General features: G+C 35.6%; 1 protein-coding gene and 1 pseudogene across 1 annotated transcript; one reads left to right on the forward strand and one right to left on the reverse strand.

Moving 5' to 3' along the window:
• Nucleotides 1–205: 205 nt before the first annotated feature.
• LOC120167439 lies at nucleotides 206–1,636 on the forward strand (annotated as a pseudogene).
• A 5,020-nt stretch (nucleotides 1,637–6,656) lies between these two features.
• On the reverse strand, nucleotides 6,657–7,094 carry LOC120167440 (E3 ubiquitin-protein ligase SPL2-like; the record flags this gene model as incomplete). The annotated part of the gene is made up of 1 exon (XM_039176459.1): nucleotides 6,657–7,094. A coding segment is annotated over exon 1 (366 nt), but the record flags the coding sequence as incomplete, so codon positions are not given.
• Between the last annotated feature and the right edge of the window lie 5,914 nt (nucleotides 7,095–13,008).

Raw genomic sequence — 13,008 nt, forward strand, 5'->3', positions numbered from 1 at the left:
AACTTTCCGACATCTTCCGACATGTCGTACCGTTACACTCCTAATCTAATAAGAAAAAAAAAATCACATCTTCCAAATAACAACAGCACACCAAACTCCTCAATATTCCCTTTATCGTCCACTTCCACATTATTTTAATCAACTTGTTTTATGATTTAGTAATGTTTCCCTTTCATTTGGTCAATGATTATCAGGAGAACTTTCTTTGGAACTCGGTTTTCAATCTAGGAAATCATGGGACTTGAGGAATCGGCTGAGCCAAATCCGATCCAAGATCACATCTTGGATTGGCTCGATGATTCCGCGTCGTTCCTTCCGACTTTCTTGGATTTTCCGTACGCCTCGGGTGATGTCGATTGCTATCCATGGTGGGATCCGAATCAAGAGTTCGGTCAGCATCTGATTAACTTAGGTGGTACTGCTGCAACTTCTAGCAATAGTCCCACCTTTGCTGCCGGTGCTGTTGTAAGTGGTACGGATGTCGGTATCGTACGATCCGATTCCACCGTTGTTGATCGTCTTGTGATGTCGAATTTGTCGAAAAGAAGGAAACCATCCGACGATGATAACTTTCCGAAGATGTTGAATCATCAACAGCAACATAAGAAGAATCATAACGGTCGGATCAACGAGAACGAAGAAGGTAAAGCAGGAGTTGAAGAGGTTACGGGGAATAATAAAAGGTCAGCAGGAAACAAGAAAACAAGTCTTCAGGAGATAACGGTAATAACAAGGAAGGAAGATGGGCAGAACAGTTGCTAAACATACTCCAAATTCTAGCTCAAGAGCCTGATAATACCCGGACTCTTCATATTCTCGACATCGGTGTATCTCATGGTGTTCAATGGCCAACGCTTCTTGAGGCCTTGTCTCGCCGCTCCAGAGGGCCACCTCCTCTCGTTCGCATCACAGTTGTGGTGGCCACAGCTAAAAATAACCAGATCACAGACACCCTTTCTCGATCGGTCCACCCAGTCATGGTTTCTATTTTCGACTTCCCAATTTCGCCAAGCCCATGAACATCAATTTGCAGATAAACCGGGTCAAGAACCAGTCATTAGAACACCTGAACGCGCAAACTATAAACTATCAACAACTCACCGGGTGAGACCTTTATAGTTTGCGCACAGTTTAGACTTTAGACTGCATCGTCTGGATCACAACGGGCATGATCAAAGAACCGGATTCTTGAAAGTACTAAGAAGTTTAGAACCAAAAGGGGTGATTCTGAGCGAGAACAACATGGATTGCAGCTGCAGCAACTGCGGAGATTTCGCGAAGGGATTCTCTCGGAGAGTCGAGTACCTACGGAAGTTCCTGGACTCGTCAAGCCTGGCATTTAAAGGACGAGAGAGCGAGGAAGGACGAGTAATGGAAGGAGAGGCGGCAAAGGCTTTAACAAACCAAGGAGAGATGAACGAAGGGAAAGAAAAATGGTGCGAGAGGATGCAAGGAGTAGGGTTCGTGACAGAAGTGTTCGGAGAGGATGCCATTGACGGGCTCTAGCGTTGCTGAGGAAGTACGATAGTAATTGGGAGATGAGAGTTGAAGAGAATGACGGTTGTGTCGGGCTGTGGTGGAAAGGGCAGCCTGTATCTAATAATCCCTGCTATGTAGATTCTTAAAAAAGTGCAGTACCGTGTGTGAAGAAATGTTTGCAGTTAAGTGATCCATCAGTTTTGACAATTACTGTATCAAGAACATGAACAAGCCTTAAAAATTCGGATTTTAAACACAAATCTAATCAACTAAACATATGTTGGTTAGTATAATCGGGTTCATATCCGAGCAAATAAGAACAATATCCGCTGCTCAAACAACAATGCTGGTGATGCCAGTTAAAGAACTCAGGTAGCATCATAAAATATTCAGTTATTAGCTGGTCTTGATTTCACCTACATGACCAATTCATCATGTTATCATGTACTTCCATGGAAATAGTAAGACCAAAAATTAAGCATATTGCCTTTTTCTTCATCCGAACTGAAAATAAATGACATACCATCATATTCTTTCGTTCAAAATGTAAACCTAAAAAATCAACTGAAGAATTTTGCTTTAGTTGGAGGAACACACCGACGCGTGGAAGGGGAGAAGGTCAAAGTTTCCAACGTTTCTGAATCGAGCTCTCCACCGTTCAAAATTTTGAACCGAACTTGGTAAGTGTCTCAAAATGCCATAAAATAATTTTTAGAAAATTTTCCGGGAATTTTTGGACCCTCCACGGAGTCGCACGCCTGGCCACAGGTAAAGAGAGAAAAAAAAGACCAGTTTGAACCGGTTTGAACGACCTGACCCACCCGACCCGTTGACCGTTGACCGTTGATCGTTGACAGTTGACTGGGCATTGAACAACCGTTGACTTTTTCGAGTATACCTACCCTGACATTTTTGATGTCCTGAATCCGTTTTTTGGGTCCGTTTCGCCAAATTCGAACCCGATAAGCTATTTTTCATTGATTTATCATCCGATTCGATCTGTTTTTCAAAATTAAACCCCATTTTGATGAAAATTATATTGTTATGTATTTGAGGAATTATTGGAAGTTGAATTAAGGATCGAGGACGTTCAAATGGAAATTAATGGTTGATCAGTATTGCACAAAAATCGAGGTAATACTTTACTACCTCTTTATGTTTATTGGAATATGTTGATATTGGTAAATACATGAATAAGATAATATTGGTCTCATATGTGTAGTTAATTAATTTCTACACTCAATCCGAATACGATAAAAATTCGGTAACTGATTATGGTTCAGATGACTTTTATAAGAAATTGAGGGATTGTTAGAATTAAAATTGCAAGTTATGTGTTTAGTGATAAATGAATCAGCTTGGATCTGTAACATATAATTTATTTCATCAAAGGTACTTGGATGGGAAATTATGAGAATACTCCGTGTAATTACGAAAATACCCTTATGTTGTAAGATGACAAGAATTGTCCCTAAAAGTCTGTTAAGGAATAATTTCAAGATCAGAGAATGTTCGGGAAAGCAGTTAACCATAAGATCTCTAAATTACAATTATTTTCGTTAAGAGTTAATACCAAAATTATCTGGTTAAGAAATTACGAAAATGCCCTTGAGAGGTAAAAATAATTTGAGTTAACCCTGAATGAGAAAGTACTTTGAGGATTCATACTTAACTCGATAAATTACAGATTAAATTGTTAAGATCCGTCTTTGTATATAAAATTGCTGATAACTTGTTTGTAACTTCTGAGAAGGCAATTGACCTGAAAATCTCTAAGTTAAGAATAAATTATCGAGGGTGCTCGTTTGTCAGAATAGTTCAAAAGGTCTGGAAAAGATGATACGTATGAATTAAATAATAAGATCATATGGAAAGAAAAGGGTTGAAAAACAATGGATCTGTAAAATGACCAAAATACCCCTGTATTGGAAATAACTCAAGAATATTACCAAGCCCAGGAATGAATGAGTATCCACAAGCTTTGAAATGAATGGAAAAACATTGAGTACCAAAATGACCAAAATGCCCTTATGAAGTAGACTAAGTAAATGTCTTGGATTTATTAAGAATCTAAATAAATATGGGTGGTGTACTACCCTTAAAAGTTATGGAACACTGCTTAAGTAAGTCAATCAACCCTAATACAATATTAGTACTTGACTGTCATATATCTCAATTGAATACAGATCCGTCTTATCAAGTTTCGATAGATGATAATTTTAGAAGTACTCAACTCAGCTCAACACTAGAGCACATTGGATAGTAAGAAATGGATATTTATGAGATAAATTAACCACAAATACCAGAATGACTTTATTATAGGACTAAATTGAAATGATCAGTAGTGCAAAATGTATCCAAAATTTAGAAACGTCTGAATTACTCCAGAAAACCCCGAAATAGTTGGAATAGACTTGATTGCTAAATGAAAATCAACCCTAATACAATATTAGTACTTGACTGTCATATATCTCAATTGAATACAGATCCGTCTTATCAAGTTTCGATAGATGATAATTTTAGAAGTACTCAACTCAGCTCAACACTAGAGCACATTGGATAGTAAGAAATGATTGCTAAATGAACTAAGTAGCCTCAATGACTGAGGATTAAGTAAGTGATTTGGATAAGTCTGGAAATTCTGGTGAGTTCACATAGTGTACCATTACTATGGGTAATAAACCACGAATCAAATACGTCAGTATTTCTTGATATTGTTGAAATGTGGAAATGAAATAAAGACCATTGGAAGATCTATTCAGCGATGATTATGGGGATAATCTATGGATATGCATTCTGGTATTAAAGAGTGAATACCCTGGAAGGATAATGAATTGACTTGTTGACATGTACCAGTTTGGGAGTCGTGTAACTCAAGTTGTTTGATAATACGATCGATAGTCTTAAATTGTAAATGACTTGAATCTTCGATTCTACATTTTCGTCTTAAATCACTTCAATCATGTTTGAAAACGCAAGTAGCGTAGAATGAAAAGATTTTGAATACCCCATTTGGTTCAATTGAGCTAAAATCCTATGAATTCAAAGTATATTCCTGAATACCCCTGATTGTTTGGGTAATGGAATCACTCTCAGTAAATCTGAATCTAGAATTATTTCGTATAAAGGTTCCTAAACACTTCACTGATGCATATGAAAACATAGTGGGATTCTAAAGTATCAGCCTTAAATGTCTGATTAGATCGGTTAGTAATCGATTCTCTTCAATATGACCTCGTTCATGGAATCCGATCATATTGCACAAGTTTATGTTATCAATTCTGATAACTACAAAATGCCTCTGAAAAATACTTGGATTCTCTAGTGTGTTCCCTATATATTACTAAATTGTTTTATTTGTTTTAATATGTGGTATACTGAAATCTATGGTTACTGTTTTATTGATGCACTGATTTAATGGTAATGGTTTATGGGTTTATGGAAATTATGTCACGGTGCAATTGTATTTTGGAGATATTGATTTATAAAGTACAGCTCTGATCAAGCTGTAAAATTTGTATGGACCTATTGTAACTCTTAGGTAGGCTCTGCGGCCCTGAGATCATTCTCGGGTAGGCCCTGCAGCCCTAAGATGTGTTCTTAGGTAGGCCCCGTGGCCCCGAACCTTCTTGGGTAGACTCTCAGGCCAAGATGTTCCCTTAGGTTAACTCTTTATACGGTGGTTTTAAACTACGAGTTTAAAAAGCTCCACTATAGTATGATTTATAAGATTTACTGAACTACCATTTGATAAGTGTACCTATTATGATTTTATCGTAAAGTTGGAACACACTAGACATCCTATTCGATCTCCTGAAAACGTGATACTATGAATGCTTCCTATGAACTGAGATATTCATGGCTTCTATTCGATGAACTACCAGTGAAACCCCATATTATACTAAAAATTAATATACGTCTGAATCAATAAGGAAATTATATGAATCAATAAGGAAATTATATGGCTTTCTATTTATCGGCATGTCTTGCAACATTATCTGGTAGTTCTGTATTACTGAGCTTTTCGAAGCTCACTCTATTACTCACCATTGCAGGTTAAAAGAATTGTACCAGTGCAGCTATCGACATCAATAGGGAGTTCTTCCGGCGTTACTTGCAGAGTATGGTACACGTGATTAGGGGGCATGTAATTGTATTTTGTTTTATATACGAGTCTGAAAATCTGTTTTATTTAGAATATGGATAAATTTTATTTTGTGTTCGTAAATGATTTTATGAGTTTACATGTTTTAAGAAAAGTTTTAAATTTTCCGCTATTTTTACGGTGGGTCGCTCCGGTGGCCCTAATGTGACACCCCAGATCGGATCGAGCTATCCGCATCGGTCTGAGGGGGTTACAGGTGAGCAGGTCTATAGAACAAATGATGCAATACTACAATAAATAATCAACATAATCTTTGAACTTTAGCAACGAATAAGCAATAAAATTCGAATTTTTCTTAACTCACAGGGTATTCATGACCAAACAAAGCTTGGAGGAATGTATATGGCGAAGCATTTATAGGATGCAGTTGATGATAAACTGTAGTAAGAGGTAGGGGATGCTTTGAGCCATTCGTGTTGACAATAACAAAATCAGATTGATGCCATTGACCACCTTCAATCTAAATGAAAGGAACCTCCAGAACATTAAAACCGAAAACAGAACAAAATTCCAATGCTTGAACATAATAAACACACCAAAAGAAGTTCTAATATAAAGCATGAGATAACTAAAACAATTAAGCATTAAAAGAAAGAAAAAAAGAATCATTTTTTTTTAATTAACGGGAAAATGGAAGCTTTTAACTTACTGTTCTCATCGAAGTTGACTCTTTTTATTCCAAGATCTCCAAAGAATAGCACGTAAATCAGAAGTCCATCCAAACAAGCCTCTCCATTCATGGTAAATATACTTAATTTTCAAAAAATAATAAAAAAATAGAACTTCAATAATCAGATTGTGTGTGTATATAAAAAAAATTAAAATAGTTCTTTTTGTGCAAGTCCTCACAATTTGTGTTCTCTGGATCAGGGTTTTAAAAAACGGTCCGCGACCGCGATTTCGTCCGCGATGTAACAGTTTCGCCGTTGTCCGAGTTACCCGCGACGATCGCAATAGCGCCCGCGACGGCCGCAATCATGGTAAATCCGAAATAACCGAAAACGAGACCGTGACCGCGATTTGAAACCCTGCTTTGGATGATAACAGCTTTATCGCCAGACTCTTGACAGACGAGCGCGTTATTCTTAAGTCTAGTCAAGCTCCGTCCATCGGCAGCAGGTCTTACGTTGACGGCGCCGCGAATGACGACGATAGGTTCCTCGGCGGAATCTAAGTTGTCATCCTCGGGGAGGGAACGGAGGTCGGACAAGCGGGAGTGCGGTGAACCGCGGATTTTGCGGAGGGCAGTGGAGGTAGCCTTGAACCGGAATATTGTACAGAAGGTGGCGTAGGCTAAGGTAGCCCCTAAAACGACGTCGTCGAAAGAGAGAGCTAGTTGTGAGATTAAGGAGGCAACTGCTTGTTCATGCGAGGACATATTCCCAACTGTTTACTTCTTAATCTCCTTCTACATTGGAGGACAAGCTGTCGGCGTTTAAACAGAGATAAACCGGCGACGACAGGAAAGACTGATCGACCGGACAAGGAAAGACCGAGAGAGGGGTGTATCATTTTATTTTTGGTTTTAATAAGTCGGAAAATACGATAATGTTGGTTTTTTATGATTTTTAGGGGCGTTTGGTTCATGGATTTTTGCATTTCTGGGAGGAAATTTTGTTTCCGGATTAATATACTCACGTTTGAATGGGCCACATTCCCAAGTGAGGTAAAAGGTCAATACTAACAGTTTTTTTTTTGGGTTTGTATTACTGGAAATATTATTCCCACATCTTATTTAGGTATTTCTTTTTTCCCGTGCTTAATGGACTAAAATATCCTTCACCCTATTAACTTGCTTATGGCTGAAACAAAATATTCTTCTTCTTCGATTTGGCGAGAGTTGTTGCGAAGAGTTGTCCATTACTACTCCAACGGACTTCTTCTGTGGTGCTCTATCTCTATCTTCTAATCTCTTGCTAGATTCGTCTCCCCCCCTATTTGTAATTTTTTAGTGTTTTGGAGTTAATGGTTGAATTTGAAAACTGGGTTTTTTTATCTCTGTTCGTGGAAAGGAACGATTTTGGATCTGGGGATGCTCTGTTTCGAGGTAGATTTTTCATGGGTTTTTGTTGAATTTTTCCCTTTTTTGTGTGTGTGCTTTTGATGGATTTTTAGGTGATGGGTTATGGTTGCTTTGGAGGAGCTGATTGGGAAACAAATGGCTTTTCTTTTCATGTGATTAGGGTTTTCGATAGGTGATCGTCTGGTTTATTGAGTGTTTGGTGTGATAAAGTTTTTCTTTTTCTTATTTTATGTTAGATTGTGAATAATTTTATTCTTTGAGCTTGGATTAAACTCTCATGGTTCTGTAGTTTCCTTAGGAAAATAGGCTTTATAATTTGTTTTATCTCAATGAACAAATAATTTAGTGCTCTTATCGAAGTTAGATTTACAAATCTAAGGAGATTTACAACACGTCCTACACTCCCGGTTTTAATTAGAATGGAAGTGTATGGATATAATAAACTTACCAGCATCGGGAAGTCCATCCTTTCGCAACACAATTGTTTGCTTCCTTTTGTGGTCTAGGATGGCAATTTTTTGTCGGTGTACTGAGGTATATTTTTTCCACCTTTTTCATCAAGAACAATTAAACAAAAAAATACAAATTAGAATTGAAAGACTTGGAAAAATAAGAATGATTTAAGAGAAATTGACACTAACTTCTGACTCAAACATTATTGCATCCCCTTGTTCAGTGAACCGCTCCTTGTTCTGCATGTTATCCAAATAATCTAGTGTCTCTAGTCCTTCTACTCCCACTTCACTAAATAAAAGTAAATACAAAATGAATTGTACAGAACAAAGAACAAGTCATAGAAAAATATCTATGATATACATGTTATTAAAAGGTAAAATATTTTCTTTTAAACCTGATATCGATGACGAAAAAATATGTGTGCTAGAAAAATGTAAATGTAAACGACTTTCCATCATTGTTAATTCCAGATATGTGGGATGCTTTTATAATCTTGATTGGCGATTTAAGGAATGTTGGATAACTAGTTCCCTTGCTTGAGGCTGAAACTGCATTGCTACTATGTAGCTTTCTCGAATGATTTCATATCTGCTTTTATAATCTGCATTGCTTTTGATGCTACTATGTACTTCTAAGCTCTGTCCGAGAATGTTGTTTGTGTGAGATTTTAAACTTGAAGCTTGTTCTTCTTTTCGGGGACCTGACATATGTTTAAACTTCTGCATTGCTTCAAGTATTTGCTTAAGGGCTTCTAGATCTTTTTGCCGGCTTTGTGACTCGAGTTCTGCCAACCTTGTATCGATTTCACCATAAACAAGTTCCTTTGCTTCTGCATTTATCATACGGGGTGAGGTGAGTTCCTTCCTTGAACAACAAGAAAGCGGACATGTTAGGTGCCCTTTTAAGCTTAAGAGTATAAACTCTCATAAGTCTACCATTAGTTGCTCTTAGATTTTCTATAATTTTTCAAGCTTATGTTAAACTCATGATTTCTGTTTTTAATTACTTCAGAATTGTTAAATTAGTTTTCATTTATTTTTAATGTGATGACACACAATTGTTCTTGTTCAATATTATTATGTTCTAATATTAAAATGTTTGTTCATAATAACAATTATGACTCGTTTACCAATGCGAAAGAAGACGCATGTCTCCACAATTCTTATTTTACAACTACAAATGATGGAGATTGTATGTCATATGCTTATGGTTATTTCAGTTATTCTTAGAAAATATAAAAATAGACCTAAAATAAGTTATGCACATGAAAGACTTCATAAACATAATATTAGGTCACTTAATTTACATAAAATATTATTTTGAAAGTGAGACGAAGTGTTGATAATTGTCGAATGGATAGGAGAGCATTTCTCAAATTGTGTCACCTATTACAAAGTCAAGGTGGGTTAAAAGAGAGTCGATCTATGTCTATAGAAGAAATGGTTATTACTTTCATTCATATTATATCCCACCATATTAAGAATATAGTTCTAAAATGTCAAATAGTAAGATCTGGTGAAACAATTAGTAGAGTTCTCCATACAGTGTTAACTTCAGTCTTGAAACTACATCCGATTATTTTTTAAAAACCAGAACTGATACAAGATAATTCAATAGACGATAGATGGAAATAGTTTAAGGTATTGTATCATAATTCTGAAATTACTTTTAAATTAATTAGTAATGCTTAATACATAAATGGATACTAATAATGTAATTTAAATTTATTTGATGAATATAGGGATGTTTGGGTGCTTTAGATGGAATGTATATTAAGGTCAATGTTGCTTTAATCGATAAACCTAGGTACATAATAAGAAAAAATTAAATTGCGACAAATGTACCTGGTGTTTGCACACTAAACATACAATTTATTTACTTCTTAATCTCCTTCTGTCGAAGGACAAGCTATCGGCGTTTAAACGGAGAGAAACCGGCGACGGCAGGAGAGACTGATCGAGCGCACAAGGAAAGACCGAGAGTGGGGGTGTATCATTTTATTTTTGGTTTTAATAAGTCAATAAATACGATAATGTTGGGTTTTTTTATGATTTCTTAGGGGTGTTTGGTTCACGGATTTTTGTATTCCTGGGAGGAATTTTTTTCCAGATTAATATACCTACGTTTGGATGGGTCACATTCCCAAGTGAGGGTAAAAGGTCAATACTAAGGGTGCGTTTGGTTCACGGAATATAAGATTACCAGTGGGAATAGGATTACCGGAATGTAATATTACCTAACACATTACTAGGAATGTTACATTACTGTGTTTGGTTTGTTTGGCAGTAATGTAAGATTACAGTGTTTGACTGAATGAATAAAATATTACTGGAATGTTTATTTACCAAATTGACATTGTTTTATATTTTTTAACAAGTGAAATTCTAAATATTTAAATAAAATTATTTATATAAAGATTCATTGATAATATATTTAAATAAAAATTATTTATATAAAAATTCATCAATAATATATTATTTTATTATCATGTATTATTTTAATTTTAATTAATAATAAATTTTACATAATTTATCTAAAAATATATTAAAATTTTACTTCAACATTTAATTAAATGTTCAATATTAGGGATTTTTAACTTTCACTACTTCAACATTTAATTAAAATTTTACATAATTTATCTAAAAATATAATATTTAAATTTATAAAAAGTAATTAACATATTTGAAAACTAGCACATTAATTGCAAGACGTATACTACATAACAAAAAGAAGTATAACATTAACCATCAAAAGTTTGTACAATGTTCAAACTTACAAAAGATAATAGCCATGACATTCTAAACTTAATCATATATGTTGGCTATATTATATACACAAAAAATTATTCAAGTCAAAAGATTGACTTAGTTTCAAGTTAAAGGATAGAAGAAATATAACCTCATGGCTGTAAACAAAACCATAAAACATCTTTTGTTTACTCTTTTTTTATAATAATCATTTTTTACTCTTATAACAGCTTTATTGGGGGATGGCGACATCATTTGCCATAAAACAGCTTAGCAGCATTAAACTATAGTGACCCTTGGAACCTTTGCCACTACCTTTGATTCTGGCATTCAAACATTTTTGTCCAATTGAACTCGAGAATTTCTCCTAGCACTTTCTAACACAGTTTTATCATCAATAATGAAGTAAGCTGCAATCGATGTTGTTAACGAACAAAGATAGCCATATTATTACTCGAGGAAGGTGGTGTGCCATTTCAATTTCTCTCCTATTTCTATGTCCATAATGGATATTCAGATCAATATGATGCCATGCAGATATCATGGATTCATATGTTAGGACTTCAGCGAATCCCATGGAAAATACTAATACATCAAGGTGATATAGAATTGAAAATACCTCCACTGATGATAAGAGCTTGAGCAGTGTGGTTGAGGTTTTCCTTTGCCCAAGGAATCTTACAAACCGTGATCAACTGAAAAAAAGACAGTCCTAGGGGATTTGGAATACAATTAGAAATAAATGAGCATGTTACCATGCATGGAAAAGATATGAGTACTAAACTTTTACCAATTGAGTTTGAGTTTGAATTCATGTCAATGGAAGAAATATAATTTTGGATCTGGTAAAGCCGTTTTATTATGTACAACAGTAAAACTTACGCATACAATCAGTTAGCTGAGTCCTAATCTCAAAATACATGAAAGTTCATACTAGATTGCAAAGACATAATTTTTTTTATATAAAATGCCATAACCATAGCCCCAAACCCTTGATTCGGAGGCTATTTTTCGCTTAAGTGAGTCTGTATCCATGGCCACCTGGACAGGATTTGAGGTTGCAACAACAACAATACCAATTAAGCTAAGGCTCGGTGAGCAAGAGAAGAAAGTTCTAAGCTAAACTCAAAGAACTAAACTTTTCATGGTACTACTCTTTCTATTTTGGATAATTTAGTTTCATTTATTGTAATAATCAAATCGATCACAGCAAGTCTAACGTTATCTTACTGTAGCCACGGCGCTGATGATGACGGTAATCGCAGCCACCTTGATACCAGCACTAACACCTTCTGCGAATTGAACAAAAATCAAACCCATTAACAACTTCATTTGACGGAACAACAAATTCGTTTCAAGAAAAAAATCTTATGTGATTGATTCTAGACATCCGAATGAATATCAGATTAAATTATATTTAAAAAAAAGATAAGAGAAATTTCCTTGCGATTTCCCAGCTGCAAAAAAAGGAAATAAAAGAATAAAAATTCCAACCTTGAGAGAATTGATGGGCTTTAAGCTTCTTCTCGTCTTCAGCAGGGGAAGGAATTATCGTCTTCAAAAGGGCTCCAAGCAAATACCTAATGCGCCAGAAGCAGAAATCAATTCCAAATCGAAGAAGAAGAAGATTTTGTTTCAGCAGAACCAAGCGGGGAGAATGATATTTTAGGAAGCAGTGGACAGGAATAAGCAAATACCTAAGGGAGATGGGGGACTAACATTCCCGGGAAAACAGAAAAAAATACCACTGTTGGTATTAATTTTTAACTGGTACTTGGAAATGTGGAGAAACCAAACGTGGGTATCTTTAACCCGGAAAAAAACATTCCCCAGGAATGAAATATTCCATGAACCAAACGAGGCATAATAGATTTTTTTGGGTCTGTATTACTGGAAATATTATTCCCACATCTTACTTAGGTATTTCTTTTTTCCCATACTTAATGGGCTAAAATACCCTTATCCCCGTTAGCTTACTTCTGGTTGAAACAAAATATTCTTCATCTTCGATTTGGCGAGAGTTGTTGTGAAGAGCTGTCCATTACTGCTCCAACGAACTTCTTCTTCTGTGGTTCTCTATCTCTATCTCTATCTGCTAATCTCTTGCTAGATTCGTCTCTCTCCCTATTTGCAGTATT

This window comes from Hibiscus syriacus, unplaced genomic scaffold (assembly GCF_006381635.1).
Source record: "Hibiscus syriacus cultivar Baekdansim isolate YM2019G1 unplaced genomic scaffold, ASM638163v2 tig00111678_pilon, whole genome shotgun sequence".
Taxonomy (NCBI): Eukaryota; Viridiplantae; Streptophyta; class Magnoliopsida; order Malvales; family Malvaceae; genus Hibiscus; species Hibiscus syriacus.